A 20422-nucleotide genomic window follows, 5' to 3' on the forward strand; every position below is an offset into this window, starting at 1 on the left:
TAATTAAAAATCAAGGGCTCCACCTCAAGTTAAGTCTCTATCACAACCCAGTGGTCTCAGGACCTGCTTTTGCATCTATCAGGTCTGGTCATAATTTTCTTTGCAGTCCCCACTGACTCTGATGGGAAGATACTCAGTCTACCTGTGGGCCAGCTCTACCTTCCACAGCGCAGTGCTACTGTCTAAACTCCCCAAGCTCAGGGGTGCACTGCTGGGAAGTGGGCTGCTTTGGCCACACCAACACATGCATAACTGAATTCTTCTCCCAAGTTTCCTTTAAGAATGAATGATGCATACTTAGCAATGTGAATGTGACACAAATTTTTATGACCAGAAGTAAACTTTTGGAATCAAGGCTTTTAATAACTAACCTTCAATAGTCACCTCAACTTCAGGGTCCTCACTTGTTTCTGAAGGGACATGTTGAGTAGAATCTTGAAAAAAATAAAATTCTAAAATGACATTCATTATTAAGCATTTTCCATATGTTCCAACATTTTACTGATTTGATACTCCCAAAACGGCCTACAATAAAATTTTAATTCATTTCATATTCATCAAAAATATCTGACCCTTCTGATTAGAAACAGGGATAAAAGAAAACAAAAAGGAAAACTCTGGAATTAGATAATACCAAGTTACTTGCATTCATGGATTCAAAAAAATCCACATTCATGGATGAATGAGGTTATAACAATTTGACAGGTATTTTCCTGCTATAACTAAAAAACCACAGGATAAAAAACAAACCCTTTCTACTTCACACACTATTTCTCCTCTCCTTGCAGGAATTGTAGGAGTGGCTTACATTTACACTACTGAGTGTAACTACCATGTTTAGCAATGGAGACCTCATACTAAGAGAATGACTACAGCAAATGAATACATGAGTATTGCCTCTTTGTATACAAGTTACTTTAAAAAACTAAGTATTTTATTTATATTCCTGTTGCTACACAAACCAAATGCGTACTGGAATGTTAGTGCTAGCAGCTTAGCTAAAGAGTATTTTCATTTCATTAGCCCTCTTTAATCTTGCAAAGGTTGAGCGATTAATTGATTTGCCAAAGCCTGTTTACTTGTTAGTAAAGGAATAAAGACCACAACCCAGGTTCAACTCAACTCGGTTAAGAGTGAAATGCAACAATAAAAATTTCCTCAAAAACGAAGTGCAATCTAAGGTACGGTGCACTATGCCAAGACTTGCTCCGGGCCGGGCGTGCAGCGCAGAAGCCCTGTTAGAAAAGCTGCCTGTCCAAGACACAAGATGCTGCCACAGAGGGAAGAGCGCATTAACTTCCCGCAGCAAAACAGAAAATTCACCCACATCTATCTATAAAAAGATCGGACAAAGAAACATAACACAGTGTTTGAAATTAGCATAACAGCATTTCTGGGAGAAATGTATTCCAATTATGCTAATTCCAGGACTGAATATGGAAAGATTGGCCTGCGTTCCAAAGACATTACAATCTCTCCTTCATTCACAGAAGGTAGAAGATCAAACCAACCATTTTCTAAAATAAAGTGAAATAGAAAATGCAAGGAATATGATGTTACGGAATAGATTCCCTTTTTATTCTAGAAAAGATCATGAGTAAGGCACAAAACACAATCAGTTTACGAGAGAAGTATTAATTCCAAAACAACCCAGTTACCTTTGCAGTCACTTGCCTTGGGAGACTCTACTATGCCTCCTGTGGAACAAACAACCTAGCTCTCTTGGCAGTGGAAAGTTATCCACAGAGTAACCGTTTGACTCACTATTCTACAACTAAAAGAGCTCATGGTTGAACACTGAATCCTAAAATCAAAGTCACACAGCTGCAAAAATGACAAAGTCATTCACGGGCCAGAGCAATGAGTATAAAAGTAAGAACGTAAACTTCATTAATTTTATCTGTATTCCCCTACTGAAAGATTGGGAGCATTCAGTAGAAATTTTTAAATGAACTTTGACTATAGTCAGTAATAATGTCAATTCTGAAATACTGAAGCCATTTCTCCTTGAAAGATATTTTAATATGGCAAAAGAAAACAAAATAAACCCAGGACATTATGCACCACACGGAGCTTTACTTACTGCGGAGTTTCTGTGCCCATGTGCTCTATCAGTACAGTAAGAGACACATTCCGTCTTAGATCTTTGCAAAGAAAACTGTTAGCTAAGAAAGTGTACCAAAATAGTTATCTTTTTATTTCCAAATAAGGCGTTTTAAGGAAAATATAAAGGTACACAATACAGTAAACATTAAACACCTATGGCAAAATGAAACCCCCCCTTTCTTTCCTAACCTTCCGCTGGAACTTCCATTTCTGTTCCTTCGTTGCCCTCTGAAGAATGATGACTTCCTAAAAAGAAAAGAGAGTATATACTAAACCAATAAAAAACCTTCCACTGCAAGAAGAAAGAAAAACTAGGTGACATTACAAACAATTCAAGATAAATAAACATATAAGAAATAACTCTTTAACTCAGTAATAAATTCAAACAACATTTTCTAATTCAGAAAAAATACGTAACATCTATTTGGAAGCTAAAATATCTTGAAAATGCAAATATACTTAGTAAAGTTAAATAGGCTTGGGAAAGTAGTATTAGTTACTACATGCTCTAATTACTGATGGATGCTGGGATCTGAGAAAGCACAGTGACACTTCAGGCACCATGCTCATCTGTCAACGACTAAACAACAATAGCAAATCAGAGTAGATTCTTGCTTTGCTCAGACACTTGAGCAAGTCTAGAAAAACAAGTTTAGACTGGTGTGGAATATGTCCTGCTTTCCGTGTTCACTATGGTGGAAGCTAAGGAAATTCAATCCCTATCATTTAATCAAGTTGTGCTTAAAGGAAACACACAAGTTAAAATTTAAGATACTACCTTTAGTCTCAAAAGCATTTTAATTCAGGTAATATAATCTGCCTGCTTCTAAAAACTGGAACATAAAGCAATGTATCAGGTTAGCCAGTCACAAAGTAAACAGGCCCATCCCACTAGAGCAGGTTTTTCACAGGGAGAAAAACAACCTAACAGAGCAGAGAGCCATTCAGGAGGAAGCGCCCTTGGCACTCCCAAGTGTGCATCCTAGGTCCTTCAAGATGCACACTGCTAGCAAGGGAAAGAAAGGCCAAAAAATACTGCCTTTCACTGTTAAAACCTTACCTACCAATAAAAATCATTTAGAGGTAGAAGAAAGATTAATGTATTTGCCATTATCTACTGATAACTAAATCCAGAAGCTTACTAATGGTTAAGGTCTAAGTTGCAAGTATATTTTATCCTGATTTTTTTCTTTTGGTACTGGGGATCGAATTTGGGTCCTTGCGCTTGCGAGGCAGGCAGCGGAACCACTGAGCTAAATTCCCAGCCCTATCCTGATTTTTGAAGAACATTGATTACAATCTCAAAAATGCTGTTAAAATGCCATACTAAGCTCAAAGTTTTTTCAATATCTAACTTTATATAGCATTAGTTATCTTGAAATTCTTTTCCACTTAATGTTGTGAAAAACTCACCTGAACTCAAATCTACAGGTAAATCTGTACTCATGAATCAACCTTTAATTAACTTTTAAAATATGTCCTCTCTGTACAAACTCCTTCCCTTTCTTTTTTACCTTAACTTCTACATTTATGGAACTGTTTTAATTTCTTTGACTGCAGTCAAAGGAAACAGCGATGTGAAGTCAAAGGGACTTCATCAGAGGAGGCTGGTAGGAAAAGGTCAGGCTGGGTAAGGACAGTGAAGGTGGCTGTTCACGGAAACAATGACTGTGTTTTTGTTCTATCAAAATCTGAAATAGACAATTACATTTATATTATAAAGTGAATCTAAAGAAAATACACCTTAAATGCTCAAAACAATAGATAGAAATAAAAGCCATCACTAACAGCTTATGATCAACAAGTTTGGGAGCACTGCATAAAGCCCCAAAAAAGCTAATCAATTAAACTTAGGGATTTACAAGTGACAGTTCATAATCCCTCCAAAAGCTAAGTATCAACATGACCTTATCAATATTTACATCTCTAACTATGCAATAATAACCTTACTTCTGACTATTCTGATATAAGGTATAAATGTGTACTTTACCTTAAATATGAAAGTGTGTCATGTACCCATTTCGAGATTCATTACTAGATTCACAAAAGGGAAAATTGGTTTTGAAAAATTGTTGCTTGTGAAGTTCATTTATATGTTAAAAAAAAGGCCAATACATTTTTTTTTTTGCTTTTCCATTTGGAAAAGTAATAATATAGTTATAAATATTAAAGCACAGTCTGTCCAATATAAAGGAACATTAATAACGAACACGATGTGGGAAAATGGAAGTGAAAAGGTTCTACCTTGTAAAGACTTCGAAAGAGGGAGTTTTTCATCAACATCATCAGTTTCAGAAGGGCCTGCTTTAGAATACAAAGATAGTACACTTCAAAAGTAATTCCCAAAATGGATTTTGGGTCACTTTTGTAAACAAATTTGGATGAAATATATGAGATAATGGCCTTTTTACAAATTAAAAAAAAAGCAAAGAAAAAAAGACAAAATAAATGATGTTAATTTATGGTCTTGGTGAATGAAAAAAAGTATATTCAGGTAAATTTATGTATGAATGGCCAAAAGAAATACTGAATGTGACTGGACACATGTATTGAATGGAAATGGCATGTCTGAAATGGTAGCTGTTTTTTAAAAACAGTAAAATGTTCATAACAACAAACTAACTTTCACTTAACACAGATTTATATTACAGGTGTATTTGTTTATTCCTTAACAAATATTTAATCTTTTGCCAGACTTAAGAAAGCTCCAAAACCGAACTGTTGCACCTTTCTTACCATCTCTAAGATGATGTAAACCTTTCAGTAAGCTTCTCTCTCCACTCAGATACTCCTTCTTGCAGAACCATAAACACTTTTTAGCAAGTTAACAAGATTCTTTCCAATTAGCAATAGAACGTACTTTGGGTTAATTAATCTTTCACAAAATGCTATGAAGATCTTGACAACAAATTTATATGTATCAGTGGGCCAGGGATTTAGCTCAGTGGTTCTGTCACCTGCCTCACAAGCGCAAGGACCCGAGTTTGATCCTCAGTACCCCCCACAAAAAAATTTATATGTATCAGCAACTTTTTAGTGATTTATCAATTTTTTTTTTTGAACTCAGGTCCTTGCACTTAGGCAGCAGGTGGCGAAACCACTGAGCTAAAATCCCCGGCCCTGTGATTTATCAATTTAAAACAAAACACTGTTTTCAATGGCTACATCATAACACAAACACAAAACATCTCACTATCTCTCGATAGGGTTTGGAAAACGTCCTAAGACATTTTGAAAGAATTCATGGATACATATGAAATTCACAAAGGCATCTGTCAAACTACACATTACAAGTAAAGGATGCATGCACAAAGGACAGGTGAACTGTGGGCTAGTGGTAAACATCAGAGGCACTGTGTGGAAGGCCCTGACAATCACCCCAGGGACAACAACATTAAAAGTAAACAACTGCAGGGCCAGGGATTTAGCTCAGTGGTGCTGCTGCCTGCCTCGCAAGCCCAAGGTCTCGAGTTCAATCCCCACTACAAAAAAAAAAAAAAAGGTAGACTGCATGGAAAATTAAAAAGTATTTGTATTTGGGATTTCCACTAAGAGCAAGACTGTGTGGAGAGTCCTAAAGTCAAGTGCCGGGTCTACTGCTTCCTGGCCGTGTGACCCCAGTAGAATGTACAGAACGATGCACTACAGAATGTACTCGCCTTCCTGTAGCTCCCTGGTAGGACAAGAGCATGGCACAAGACCCTGGGCTCGATCCCAGCACACAAAAAAACAAGACCCGAAAAGAAGGGGGAAAAGAGACAGGAAACATGAGCCAAAGCTTTAGCTGCTCTTCCTGACTTTATCTATGTGACTTTCTCAACACTCTCGTCTCCTGGGGTGGGGGCAGTGGGGCTGAACCCAGGAGCCTACACACGCTGAACTCTGGCTCCACTTCTCAGCCACAGCCCCAAACTAAATGATGAGGCTGTCTTTAACTACACACGTTTCTTAGGATTTCCATTTTAAATAACTTTATTACTGATTTCTAATTTAATTACATTATGTTCAGAGAATTTATTAAGGCTACCTGTGAACAAGAATTGTATATATTTGACTTTTTAAAAGTTTCTTTGTGGGGGGCAGTACTGGGGAATGGACCTGGTGTCCCAAGCATGCTAGGCAAGCACTCTACCACTGAGCCCTATAGTCAATTTTTGTAAATGATTTATGTTTTATAAATAAACATGTATTTGCTGGGTATATTATTCTGTATCAATTAGCTTACACTTGGTTAGCTGTACTTAAAATATTCTATTTAAACATAGGTATTCATCAACTTAATGTTAGCCATTAAAACTTCCCACATGGTATACAGATAGATTTATAAATTTATCATGATTTTGGTAATTATTTCTGCTTTTACTCTGAGGTTACACTGTCAGGGACATACAAATGAATGGCTGCAATATCAACTTACTTATTTATTCCTTTATGTATTATGTATTTTCATTCTATGCCCTTTTTAAAATAGTTAATAGTTGTAAAATTTTACTAGGAAACTTTGAAATCAAGAGCAAACATTGCACCTTAGTTTAACAATTACAAAAATATCATTACAGGAGAACCATTGGGAGTTTTCTCTTCTAAAAATACATTTAAATTTCCATTTTAGTGTAAAGTAACTTTTCAGTCACCTTTATCCAATTACACAAACTTTTACCTAAATGTGTTACCTTTTTGTAAATAAAGTCCCATTTTTCAAAAGGAAAAAACAATGCCTCTTTAAGTAGAGTATACTTGTTTACAGATGTAACTATTGCTCTTTTTGGCACCCAAGGACCTAACAAGCACAGAAATGTAATCTGAACAAGGCCGTCACCATGAGCACTTCCATCTGGAATCCAGTAACATGATATCTGCCTCAAGTCCTGCAGCTGTGAAGACCCATACGCCAACCAACGCTGTCCTCTCAATGCCTCTTCTTATGCCCTGCCCCTTTGTGGTCACCAAGAAAAATGTCACTGGGTTGGGTCTGTGAGGTCCCTGAGACTGAAATAAGGAACTTATCCTGGCATGCACACCTGCAATCCCAGCACTGGGAAGCCTGAGACAGGCGGATCACTGTGGGTTCAAGGCCAGCCTGAGCTACATACTTAAGTCCCTGTCTCAAAAATAAATAAGTAAAATAAGTTTGTAGGTTCACTGACTCCATCACAGAAAAATGATTTTTCAGGATGTGTCAGTGAAAAAGATATGAAAAGGTTCCTTAGAAATAGATATAGGACAGGGCTGGGAATTTAGCTCAGTGGTGCCACCGCCTGCCTTGAAAGCAGAAGGTCCCGAGTTCGATCCCTGGTACCTGCCCCCCCCAAAAGAAAGAAAGAAATAGATATAGGATAGTCAAAGAATGGTGCTCCAAGAAAACAGACTTATACTTATCTTTTCTGCCTCAAATTAACACTGCTAAACTACATTTTTGGGGGGTGGTTAGTATTTATCCAGCATAACTTTGTATATCACTACATTTTCAAATTACTTATGTTGTTTAACAGCACATATCTGGATTTTTATTCACCCTGAGACAGGCAGAATATTTCACTCTTATCCTCAAAATGCTACAAATCACTGAAAACAAAAATGCTACCCGCAAACTGAGCCCCACCATTTTACTAAACACAGGTGTGTGTGCACTAGAGATGCAGCCAAGACCTTTTTACAATCCCAAAGGGTAGAGAAAGAAAACATAACTGTCTTACACAAAAGTATGGACAAATGAACTGTATTACAACCATACCGTGTAAGTACTATAGTATTTTTTCATCTACTTATGACAAAAGAAAAATCTTGAAGACCATGTTAAATTACATACAGTATACAAAAAACATGGTGCATGGTGCTCTTTGTGTCAGTATGAAAACTAAGCAAATAGTACATATAAAACATATTTGTATAGATATACAGACAGACACTTCTGTGGAAATCAATGCACAGTATAAGTTATCAGAAAGAGGGGCCAGGGATATCGCTCAGTGGCACTGCGGCAGCCTCATAAGCTCAAGGTCCTGAATTCAATTTCCAGTACTGGGAGGAAAAAAAAAAGTTACCAGAAAGAATAGTCCTCAATTTTCAAGAGAAGCCGTGCCTGGTGGCTCCCAGCACTCGGGAGGCAGGAGGATTGCCATGAGTTCAAGGCCAGCCTGAACTACATTGGGAGACTCAGTCTCAAAAAAATTTTCCAAGAGAAATAGTGAGAACAGTGGGAAAATATTTGGGAGACCTCAATGAGGTCTTCAATTACAAATTTACCTGTTATTTCTTGGAGGTGTGAATGCAGACAAAATATTAAGATTCAGTAAACCTAGGCAGATTTATATAATGTTTGCAGGTTTTAAATAAGAAAATTTGGGGGGGGGGTTACCAGGGATCAAACTTGGCACCTTGCGCTTGAGAGGCAGGCAGCAGAACCACTGAGCTAAATCCACAGCCCTTAAATATTAAATTTTTAAAGAAGCATTGTTTAATGCACCATGCCAAGTAAATGATCTGTAAATACAAACAATAAAAGTCTCACAAACATTATGTTGTATAAAAGAAAGCTAAAGGAATACACGCCCCAACATTCTAATTATATTAAATACAGAAGCAGGCAAAATAAATCTAGCTGTTGAGAACACTGGACCCTAGCAGGGAGAAGAGGCAACAGACAACCCCAGTATACTTCATGGGAAGCAGCAGAAAAATCAGAAAGGACACAGCCAATCCAAAAACTTCTACCAATCAATGCAAATTAAACGACATTTCAAAAAATTCTGAAAAAGAATAATAAAATCAGATGATATGCATAATGACTCAAAGAAATACTATAAATCTGTTAAGTGGAAAGGAAAGGATTAACACCAACAACAACAGGCACATGTATCAGAGTTCCAGAATACACGCCAGAACTGACTGATGCAAAGGAATTCGATGGGAAAGTGAGGCATGGTGGCACATGCCTGTCTTCCTGGCACTCTGGGATTATGATTCCATTTACATAAATTTCTAAGAAACATAAAACTAAAATAATAGAAAATTGATCAGTGGTTGCCCAAGGACTAGAGAAAGCATGAATCACAGGATGACACAAGGAGCATTTGGGGTAATGTATATTTCATTATCTTGGTTGCAAGTAAGGACACTTTTATAGGTACATAAACGACAAAACCAACCAGAGTTTACATTTTTAATGATTAATGTACTATAATTATGTATTCATAAAAAACTAAGCTGGTAATAAAAAAATGGAAAACATTCTTCTAAAGTAGAACACATTAATACATAAAGTTTACTACTGTGAAATTTTAGCCTTCAATTCTATCCGAATAATCAATCAAGAAGATAATGGAACAAAATGACAACAGCTAAAAATTAGCCACTGTTGTAAATTTTATAGATTTTTAAAATAAGGATAATACTTAGAAACAGCTTTTTTAATTGCTACTACAGACTGAAGGGGGGGGAGCTTGATATAGCTCAATGGTATAGTACTTGCCTAGCATGCACAAGGCCTTGGATTTGATTCCAAACAATGCAAAGAAAACAAAAACAAAAAAAGAAGTGGAGCCAGGCATAGTGCTGCACACCTATAATCCCAGCACTCAGGAGGCTGAGCCAGGAGGATCACTGTGAGGTTAAAGCCAGCCTGGGCTAGATAGTTCAAGGCCAACCTGAACTAATAGCAAGACCCTGCCTCAAAAAACAAAAGCAAAACAGAAGTGGGGGAGAGAAGATAGTAGAAAGATGGGTGGACATGACCGACAGAAGATCTATACACTATGTAAATATCATGTAAATCCCACTAATTTGTATAATTAATGTTATAATAAAAATAAAGAAAAGTTCAGATCTTACATTTTACAAACAATACCAGAAACTGGAACTGAATTTCAAGTTCTGCCACAATTTTAGCTCATCTTTTTAAGAACATTAATAGCTATTTCACATTTCCCTTACATATTATATTATTGCTTCATTTTTGAAATCTCTTATCCCTATGAATTAAAAGTACACATGCTAATCATGGACCAATTAATAAAATGACATTTCAGAAAGTCAGGTCAAAAGACACGTTTTAACTTTAACTACAATACAATTTGGGAAAACAGTGCATTAAATAATTTCACCTTGAATGTTATATTGATAGTAATCAGGATCTTCTGATTCCTCCTTTACTGTCACAGCTGCCATTTCCAGGGAAATGCCTATAAAAGCAGAAGCAATCCTATAATTAATGGCAGGGTATTCAGTCAAGATTCCACTGAATGCATATATATATATATATATATATATATATATATATATTTTTTTTTTTTTTTTTTTTTTTTTTTTTTAAAGGATTTTGGAGAGATAAAGCTTGGTAGGTAGCAAGGAGAAAAAAATCATCCACAAACGCAACCAAGTCTAAGTCTTAACTACTATTAATCCTCTGGGATTATTCTCTGCTAATTTTTCCCACAAGTTCTTATCTCTGCTACCTTTTCATCCTCTACCTAGATGATGTATTATCTCTAATTAGTTCAGTAACACAAGAAAGTGAATAGATCTCTGATTAAGTCATCCTTGTATTTATAGATGAAACTGGAAATTCCCTATGTAAGATGCTTTCTGAACTAATCTGAAAGCACAGGAAAAGCCCTGTGGCAGACTCTGCAACAAGCTCAGATGTGACACAACTGGCAGCTCTTTCCTGTCCTCTGGAAGAGGTCAGACACACAGGTGTCACTTACTGCACAAAGACATGACATTTTATTGGGTATGACTGAAGTTTTGGACCTCCCGCCCTATAGCCTGCATGGCACGTTATTCATGTATACCATAAAACTCATTTTTCCCTTCCAATCACTAAGGAAAAGATAGACTGCATTAACACTGATAACATACTACTCCCTTAAATTACATTATTATTTGTTAAAGATATAGTGGTTTTTTTTTTTTCTGGTGCTGGGGATCAAACTCAGGACCTCGCTCTTGTGAGTGTGGCACCACTGAGCTAAATCCTTGGCTCTGTTCTGACTCTTAACACAGTCTTGGGGTAACAAAAAATGATTCCAATGAAACTGTCCTCAGGAGTCAGGGGAACTGATGCATGCCTATAATCCCAGCTACTTGAGAGGCTGAGCAAGAGGATCACAGCCTGAACAACTTATTCAGGCACAATCTCAAAAAATGCATTTAGGGCTAGGAATGTAGCTCAGGGATAGAGAGAGCACTTCCTCAGCACACCCAAGGCCCTGGGTTCATTCTCAGCACTGAAAATCTAACAAAAAGCTTGACTGGGCTGGGAATTTAGCTCAGCGGTTCTGCTGCCTACATCGAAAGCACAAGCTCCAGAGTTTGATTCCCGGTACCAAAAAAAAAAAAAGCTTGGCCAAGGTAGAGAAAAAGAAAAATCTTCATACAGTGCTAGGGGGAGGGGGCATAAAAGAGTGGAGCCACTTTGGAGAACACTTTGGCAGTGGCTGCCAGCAATTCACATTAAGAGAAATGAAAATATATTTCCCCATGAAGACACACACTGGATTTTCACTGAAATTCTATTTACAACAGCCAAGAAATGGTAATGACTCAAACATCTACTGAATGGTTCATGTAGAAAGAAAAGGTAATATCCATACAACAGTGTACTATTCAAGTATGAATTGCTTACAGATGCTAATCTTTTTTCGAACATGGGCCTCAACATATGATGCACAATTAAGGAAGCAAAATGCAAAATATTACATATTATGTAACTCCACTTACATGAAATGTCAGATTAAGACAAATCCATAAAAGCTGAAAGAAGATTAGTTATGATAACAAAGACTGATGGAGATGGGCACCAGATTTGGGATAACAGAAATGTTCAAAAATCAGACTGGGGCCGGGGATTTAGCTCAGTGGTTTCACTGCCTGCTGTGCAAGCACAAGGACCAGAGTTCGATCCCCGGTACCAAAAAAAAAAAAAAAAAATCAGACTGGGGCGACCACTGCAGAACTTGGTAAGTTTACAAAACAATGCATCTGAACCCTAAAGCAGGTGACAGGCTAGGGCTGTAGCTCAGTGGTAGGGTGCATGCCTAGCAAATGCAGAACTCTGGGTTCAATCCCCAGCACTGAAAAACAAGCAAGCAGGTGATTTTTACGGTATATAAATTTATAAATTATATCTCCATAATGCTGCCCTGTCAAAAAAAAAAAACTATGAAAAAATAGGTAAGTAAATACCAAAAACAGTTTAGAGTTGTAAATATGTTCTTTGGCAAGTAGAGAATGGGAGTGCAAAGGGAAACAGAATAGAAGAAGAGTACTCTGATTTTTGTAAAAAGCACTTTATAACCAGTTCACTTTCCATCTAGATTTACGGGGGGTGGGGAGGGCACAATATATTTTACCTATAAAATGTGATGAGAAACAATCTTCTGGCTACCACATATGAGCAAACTCTCTTCAGAGGTCTTATAGGGCCGGAGATTTAGGTTTTAATATAATATGTAATAATAACCAACACTCATAGCTGGAAAATATTTGTAGTGACTGCCCATTTCTCATCAAGACAGCACAATAATAAGTCAAAATATAACTTCTAAAATAAGGAAAATTCTTCCTTAGTTTTACAATTGATTCTAAAAGCATACCAGAATCTTCTGTGGGTTCAGTTTTCACTTTGATGGGGCCACAACTAAAAGAAGAAATAAATCCAAATTAAACTATGTAGGGGTAAAAACCATTCACACAGCACTACTCAAATGCAACCCACAGCACGGTCAAGGATATCAGGTTCATCTAGAAAATAGTATTATTCAGAACTACATCAAAAAGTACATTTTCCCAAGTCCCCCAAATACCTGCTCATTAAACACAGAGATGAGTGGCATGTGGCCTTTTTAATAGTCTAATAACATTACATATGGCAATTTACTGGTATAATAAGTTATGGTTTACCTTCCACCTGGAGACAGTATTGACCTGTCAGCATCTGTTACCATTACACGACCACCTACAAACAACAACAACAATAATTTAGATTTAGGTTTTCTCAAAGCTTCAAATATAACTAATGTGTCTCAAGGCTTTATAGAACAGCAAGGGATAGGGGCTGGGTTCTGAGAATGACTATTACACGAGTTGTCCAACAGTAGGGCTGGGGATTTAGCTCAGTGGTTCCAGCACCAGCCTCGCAAGCGCAAGGTCCTGAGTTCGATCCCCGGTACAAAAAAAAAAAAAAAAAAATGAGTTGTCCAACAGTATACTTTGTTTTCCCTTGTAAAGAAGATAAAAAGGCTGACAATCGCCTAAGAATTTTTCAACTTTTTACCTACTAGCATCTTTTTTAATGAAAAACTAAGATTTTTGTCAATGAAACAAATATAGAAATATACTATTTCTCAAGTAAAACTGTGCTGATGTATAAATGATGTACATTGCTACTAACACCAGTCCAATTATTTAAACATAGGATGACCAAAAATTGCACATTTTTTGTTAATTGTTTTAACAGAATATATTAAAATGACAATTTTATTAAATCTATATTCACCGAGGCCAGGGATTTAGCTGAGTGGTGCTGAGCCTGCCTTGAAAACTCAAAGCCCTTAGTTTGATCCTCGGTAAAAAAGAGTATAGCCAGGTGTGGTGGCACACGCCTATAATCCCAGCACTCAGGAGGCTGAGGCAGGAGGACAGCAGCGAGCTAAGGCCAGCCTGGGCTACACAGTGAGTTCAGGGCCAGCCTGAACTACAAAGAGAGACCTTTTCTCAAAAAACTAAAAAATAAATAAATAAATTTATATTCAATAAGTTGTCTGTGTATGGTATATCTTAAAATATTCAATACACAATGCAATGTTACAATCTGGACAGCACTGTCTAGTCTCTTTCTGAATTCTTTTTGCATTATTGCCTTTCTTTGAACAACATACTTTACACTGTTGTGCTGGCCTTTCCTTTTTTTCCTCTGGGTGATACAATTTCTTTTCTTTCTTTTTTTTTTTGGTACGGGGGATTGAACTCAGGACCTTGCACTTGCAATGCAGGCGCCGCAACCACTGAGCTAAATCCCTGGGCCCAGGGTAATACAATTTCAATGAAATGTCTACCCACTAAACATAATGCTGAAGATGTGGATGGCGGCTGTCCTGGTCATGTTTTGCTATCCTGTATTTTTCAATTATTTGGTCTATTACACTTTACCTAAGTTTTAAATGACTTTTTGAACCCCCTCGTTTTAAATAAATAAACGAGTTCCAAACTGTTTGGTCCAGAAGGTACATAAATACTTTATAATATACTTTTTCCCTTCCTTTTGATTATAAGATAGCTTGTTAGATGTTGGTCAGCTCTGTCAACACCACCCAAAGAATTATTATAATCACTAACCACTATCGGAATTTTTAGTTTCATTTCTTTCTAGTTCTATCATTTCTGTATTATGAACAGTTGATAATAAGGACATGTTTCCATTTCATAACACAGACTTTACCCTCTCTGATATGCTGACATTTCTCCCTTTTTCTATGTTTTATTTTGCAGATCTCCTGGTGCTTCCTTCCTATTCAGTCTCAGTGTCCCAAATGTGTCTGTTTTGTATTATAAAAGAATATCACTGAGATCTGAGGAAGTATAAAAATTATATCTAATGTACTTACAGTAAGTTTTTATAGATAATAGCACAAAATTATAGGTTATTTTTTATAAATAAAACATGAATTAGTAAAAGAAAACAACTAGAGTTTATTATTTCTTAGAAACAATCATTAAAGGCAAATACAATGTTCTAAATAAAAATGTATGCAAAAAAGTCTACATAAAACAAATAAACTGACATACGAATGTATCACATGCAAACAAGAATGGACTGGTTGAAATGACATCTGTCCAAACGATGCTGGGGACAGTCGGTACATAAACAAACACACACACTGCCCAACTGATTCCAGGATAAACTGTTGAGTGGTTAAGACTAAATCTGGCCACCTATGGTGGTGCACACTCCTAGTCCCAGCACTCTGGGAAGCTGAAGCCAAAGGTCTGCCAAATTCGAACCCAACCAGGGCTACTTACTGAGACCCTGTAGCACATGAAAAATAGAAATGAAAAGGCCTGGGGATGAAGCCCCGTGTGAAGAGGTTCAGTACCCAGTATTGGGGGTGGTGGGGAGGAGCAGCAGCTCAGAAGGACCGGAAAGCGATGCCTGCTAACAGATGTGGGAGGACTTCTGGGGGTGATGGAAATGTTCTGGAATTCACAGTAATAGCTGCTCAACTTGTAAATATATTAAAAATCACTGAATTATGTACTTCAAAATGGTAAATTTTACATGCAATTATACTGCAATTGAGAAGGAGAAAGAAGAGGAAGAGAAAGAGAAAGTGAATGAGAATAGCTGCACCAAATGATGAAGATGCAGAACCGGTATTTCATGTAAGAATCACTTCAAAACTCCACTTGGCAATTTCTTAAAAAGTTAAACTTGTGGGCCAGGGATTTAGCTCAGTGGTTTCACCACCTGCTGAGAGTTCAATCTCGGTACCAAAAAAAAAAAAAAAAAAAAAAGTTAAACTTGTAACTACCAGATAACCCAGCCCTTCCTGTAACAGTCAAGAAACGTCAACTACCCAATACTCAACACCAGGTCAATAAATAAACCAAGTATGATATATCACAATATAGGCAGAAGTAAAATCATTCTCGGCAAATAAAAAATGAACTACTGATACATAACACATGGACAAATTTCAAAATAAACTAGACAAAAGAGCACATACAATATGATTCTATTCATATGAAAACAGGTAAAATGCAAATTGCTCTACACCAGCACAGAAAGGACAGTTGTGGCCTGGGGATGGGAGGAGCAAAAGAAGGCCAAGTCCCTCGGCTCCTCCCCACTCTGCGCCATCCTGGTACTGGGCACTGAACCTCTTCACACGGAGCTTCACCCCCAGCCCTTTGCATTTCTATTTTTTTAAAACTTCTTTTATTGGTACATTTTAAACATACAATACGTTTACATTTATCATTGGGTGTTTGTACCTGTACATGATGTATCTTGGTTCTTATTTTTTCCCCATTACCTATGCGCCCTTCACCCCCGCTCTGCCCTTCCCTATTTACATAGATTTCGTTTCCATTTTTTTTCCTCATAATTTTTCCTTTCCCTTCTTTCCTTTCCCCTTCCCCTCCCACCACCCCTACACCTTTGAACCTTTGCCTATTTCAAAATATCAATTATTTGTTTTAATCGTTTTCATCCTTAGTTACTTTCAGTTTCTCACACTAGAGAAACTTTGGTACTTACACGTGTGTCCTATTTATTTCACTTAAGAGGATGGCCTCAATATGCATCCATTTAGCTATAAATGTCTCTAATTTCTCATTCTTTACGGATGAGTAGTACTCCATTTTATAAAAAAAAACCCACATCTTCTTTATCCAGTTTCCAGTTGATGGGCACTTGGGCTGTTTCCAAGCTTTAGCTATTACAAACTGTGCCGCTATAAACATGCGTACACATATATCACTGTGGTATGATTCTTTTAATTCTTTGGGGAAGATACCCAGCAGGGGAATAGCTGGGTCAAATGACCTCTAGTCGTAGTTCTTTGAGGTATCTCCACACTGACTTCCACAGTGGTTGCACCAGTCTGAACTCCCACCAACAGTGAGGAAGGGTTCCTCTTTCCCCACAGCCCCGCCAGCATTTGTTATTTGTTGATATATATATATATATATATATATATATTTTTTTTTTTTTTGGTACCAGGGATCAAACTTGGGGACTTACACTTTCGAGGCAGGTGCCGGAACCACTGAGCTAAATCCCCGGCCCATTTGTTGATATCTTGATAGCAGCCATTCTTTCTGGGGTGAGGTGGAATGTCAGGGTTGTTTTCATCTGCATCTCTCCAATGACCAGTGATGTTGAATATTTTTTCATATATTTATTTGATGCTTTTACTTCTTTGTCTGAGAAATGTCTGTTCATTTCAGATCCCCATTTTTGAATTGGGTCTTTGAATTTGGGGGTGGGTCTGATTTTTTTCAATTCTTCATATATTCTAGATAGTAGAACTTTGTCTGAGGTACAGCTGCTAAAAATTTTTTTCCACATTGTAAGTTGTCTCTTAGCTCTGTTGGTGGTTTCTCTTGCAGTGCAGAAGCTTTTTAATAAGATGAGATCCCAGCTGTTGATTCTTTGTGCAAGTTCCTGTGCCACTGAGGTTTTATAAAGTCATAAAGTTCATAAAGTTTTTTCCTATGCCAATGTCTTCAAGAGTTCTACCTAACTTATCTTCCAGCAAGTTTAGTGTTTCTGTCTTAATATTTAGATCTTTAATCCACTTTGATCCTAGTTTAGCGCATGGTGATAGATATGGGTCTAATTTTAATCTTTGGCAGGTTGAAATCAAGTTTTTCCAACACCATTTATTAAATAGGCTATGTTTCCTCCAATGAGGGTGGTTGGCTCCTTTGTAAAAGATGAGGTGGCTGAGTTTGTCTGGAGTTGTTTCTGCATCTTCTAATCTATTCCATTGATCCTTGGGTCTGTTTCTTTGCCAGTACCATGCTGTTTTTTAACACAGTAGATTTATAGTATAGTTTCAAGTTGGGGACTGTGATATCCCCAGCCATGTCTCTGTTGCCTAGAATTGCTTTTGCTATTCTAGGTCTCTTCTGGTTCCAAATGAATTTTCGGATTGTTTTCTCTAGTTCCGTGAAGTACATTGTTGGAATTTCAATCGGCATTGCACTGAATCTATATAGTAGTTTTGGAAGTATGGCCATTTTCACTATATTGGTTCTTCCTACCCAGAAACAAGGGATGTCTTTCCATTTTCTTATATCCTCCTCGATCTCCTTTGTCAGAGTTGCTGTAGTTTTTAGTGTAGAGGCCTTTTCTTCCTTTGTTCAATTGATTCCTAGATATTTCATTTTTTTGGATGCTATTGTAAAAGGAATAGTTTCCCGAATTTCTCTCTCAGTGAGTCTGCTGTTTGTGCATAAGAAGGCTATTGTTTTTTGAGTGTTGACCAGCTACTCTACTGAATCTGTCAATTAGGTCTAGAAGTCTTTTGGCTGAGTTTTTTGGGTCTTCTATGTAAAGTATCATATCATCAGCAGATAACGACAGTTTAACTTCTTCCTTTCCTAACTTTGTTTTTATTTCTTTCTCTTTTCTAATTGCTGTGGCTAATGTTTCCAGAACTATATTGAACAGGGGTGGTGATAGTGTGCTTCATTTCTTTTTTTAACTTGCTACAGGGTCTCACTAAGTAGCCCTGGTTGGGTTCGAATTTGGCAATCCTCTTGCTTCAGCTTCCCAAAGTGTGGTGATTAGAAGTGTGCACCAACACATGTGGCCAGATTGAGTCTTAACCATTCAACAGTTTACCGGCGCATTACTTGGGCAGCATGAGTTTTAGTAGTGACAATTCCCAGCAACAAGTGGGGAAGCCTGGGAACAGGTGCCCTCATTCTCCTGACTGCAATGCTGGTTCCACGGTGTATATGTGGGTAACAGCTGACCAAATCTTGCACCCTATTTATCTGTAGTTTGTCAGATGTCAGTTACATATTAAGAAAGCCTTGCTTTCATTCTCACACAACACCCTTGGGGTTAGCTAAGTTTCGACAAAGTTGCCAGGGCAACCCACAAAGAAAGGAGAGCTTCTTCAATAAAGTAGTAATAGTGAAAAATTTATTTTTTCACCATGCTGAAAATGTCTTCAAAAGGTTATTTATTTAAGGCAGGTATGGTGGTACACAACTGTAATCCCAGCACTCAGGAGGCTAAGGCAGGATTGCTTCAAGTTTGCAGCCAGCCTGAACTACATAGCAAGACCCTGTCTCAAAAAATAAAACAAACAAACAAAAAAGTTTAACAAAAGCATAGAATGTGAGCCAGTCATGACACTGAACACCTGAAATTCAGCACTCAGGAAGAAGACAAGGCAGGAGGAAGGCGAGTTTGAGGCCAGCATGGGCTACAAAGTGAGTCTGAAGCCAGTCTTAGCTACATATTGAAGTCTTTTCGCAAAAAACAAAACAAACAAACCAAACAAACAAAAAGCCAGGAGTGATGACATACACCTGTAATCACTGAACTCTGGGGCTGAGGCAGGAGGACAGAGGCCTTGAGGCCAGCCCAAGCTACAGATCAAGTTCAAGGTCATCCTGGGCTACTGCACAGCAAATCTGAGGCTAGCCTAGGCACACAAGACTCGCCTCAGTTTCTTGTCAAAAGTAAGCAACTTGGGCTGGGGATTTAGCTCAGTGGTTCCGGCGCCTGCCTCGAAAGCTCAAGGTCAGAGTTCGATCCCCAGTACCAAAATAATAAATTAATAAATTAATTAATTAATTAATTAAAAAAAAATAAGCAGCTTGGGCTGGGGATTTAACTCAGCAGTACCCACACCTGCCTGGCAAGCACAAGGTCCTGAATTAGATTCCAGGTACAAAAAAAAGCAACTGTAATACAATTGTTTCCAGGTTCCTTCAAAATGGAAACAGAAAGTTGTTTTCCCATCCAATCCTAGGCTCACACACACCAAAGAAAGTAAGATGTGTGCATGTACATATCATTTTTTTCTTTACCCTTATATGGTTAAGAGATTTCCAATGACAATGGTTATTTATTTTCAAAAGTCTCAAACTTGCCCCTAAAAGGCGCCACTCATTACTGTATTTTGCATGTTTTCCCTTCAAACAGAATGGTTAGGCTTCCCTAAAGAAGTCCTGTTGGAATACGCCTTGTTCTTCCGGGGTCCATCAGAATGTCCTCCTCCTGATCAACCCCCTGGGGAGCTACAGAGGGATGCCAGCTGTGTTCCTGCTGTGACTGCTTTAAGGACTTGTCTGTCTTCCAGTCCACACCCAGCCCTCCAGAGCTTTAATAAGCCTGAGGGTTAGGGTTAAAACAGCTCAGTGGTGCACTGCTTGCCTTGCCTCAATGGGCGAGGCGCTTGGTATCATTCCCAGAACCACAAAAACAAAGCTTTAATGCCATTCGCAGCTCTCTATCCCCTCTCCCCAGCCAACCATTTGCCCAAGAATGTCTTGCCATATCAGGACACATTAGGTAAATGAAAGCCCACTCATAATTCAGTACAAGGAGGACAGATTCAGTATGTGATCTTACTATATATATTCCAAACATAAAACTTTGGCTCTCCAGCATAAAACAAGCAGCTGAACTGAAAACAAGCCTTGTGCTGGATGTGTCAACGCACATAATCCCAGCACTGGGTGGGCTGAAGCAGGAGAACCTGGAGTTCAAGGCCAGGTTGGGCTTCATAGTAAGACCCCAACTCAAAAGAAAACAACAACAAAGAAAGCCTTCGCTTTTTCAGCTCATTGA

The 20422-nt window shown here is 37.8% G+C and overlaps 1 protein-coding gene across 14 annotated transcripts in view; it reads right to left on the minus strand.

Annotated features, from left to right (window-relative positions):
- Window positions 1–20422, minus strand: part of Gtf2i (general transcription factor IIi) — a 100332-nt gene that overhangs the window by 45252 nt on the left and 34658 nt on the right. For 5 of the 14 annotated variants that reach the window (XM_087196201.1, XM_004840023.4, XM_021254359.2 and 2 more), the window contains 6 exons: window positions 13009–13063; window positions 12702–12745; window positions 10209–10286; window positions 4351–4410; window positions 2296–2352; window positions 372–434 (listed from right to left, as the gene is read on the minus strand). In XM_087196201.1, coding sequence (XP_087052327.1) covers window positions 372–434; window positions 2296–2352; window positions 4351–4410; window positions 10209–10286; window positions 12702–12745; window positions 13009–13063 — 357 coding nt within the window. The remainder of the gene's footprint in view (window positions 1–371; window positions 435–2295; window positions 2353–4350; window positions 4411–10208; window positions 10287–12701; window positions 12746–13008; window positions 13064–20422) is intronic. The other 9 variants (XM_087196200.1, XM_087196199.1, XM_021254357.2 and 6 more) reach the window with 5 other exon arrangements.

This window comes from Heterocephalus glaber, unplaced genomic scaffold (assembly GCF_053883595.1).
Source record: "Heterocephalus glaber isolate CG9 unplaced genomic scaffold, H.glaber_assembly_v1.0 deba00001610, whole genome shotgun sequence".
In the NCBI taxonomy this organism is placed as follows: Eukaryota; Metazoa; Chordata; class Mammalia; order Rodentia; family Bathyergidae; genus Heterocephalus; species Heterocephalus glaber.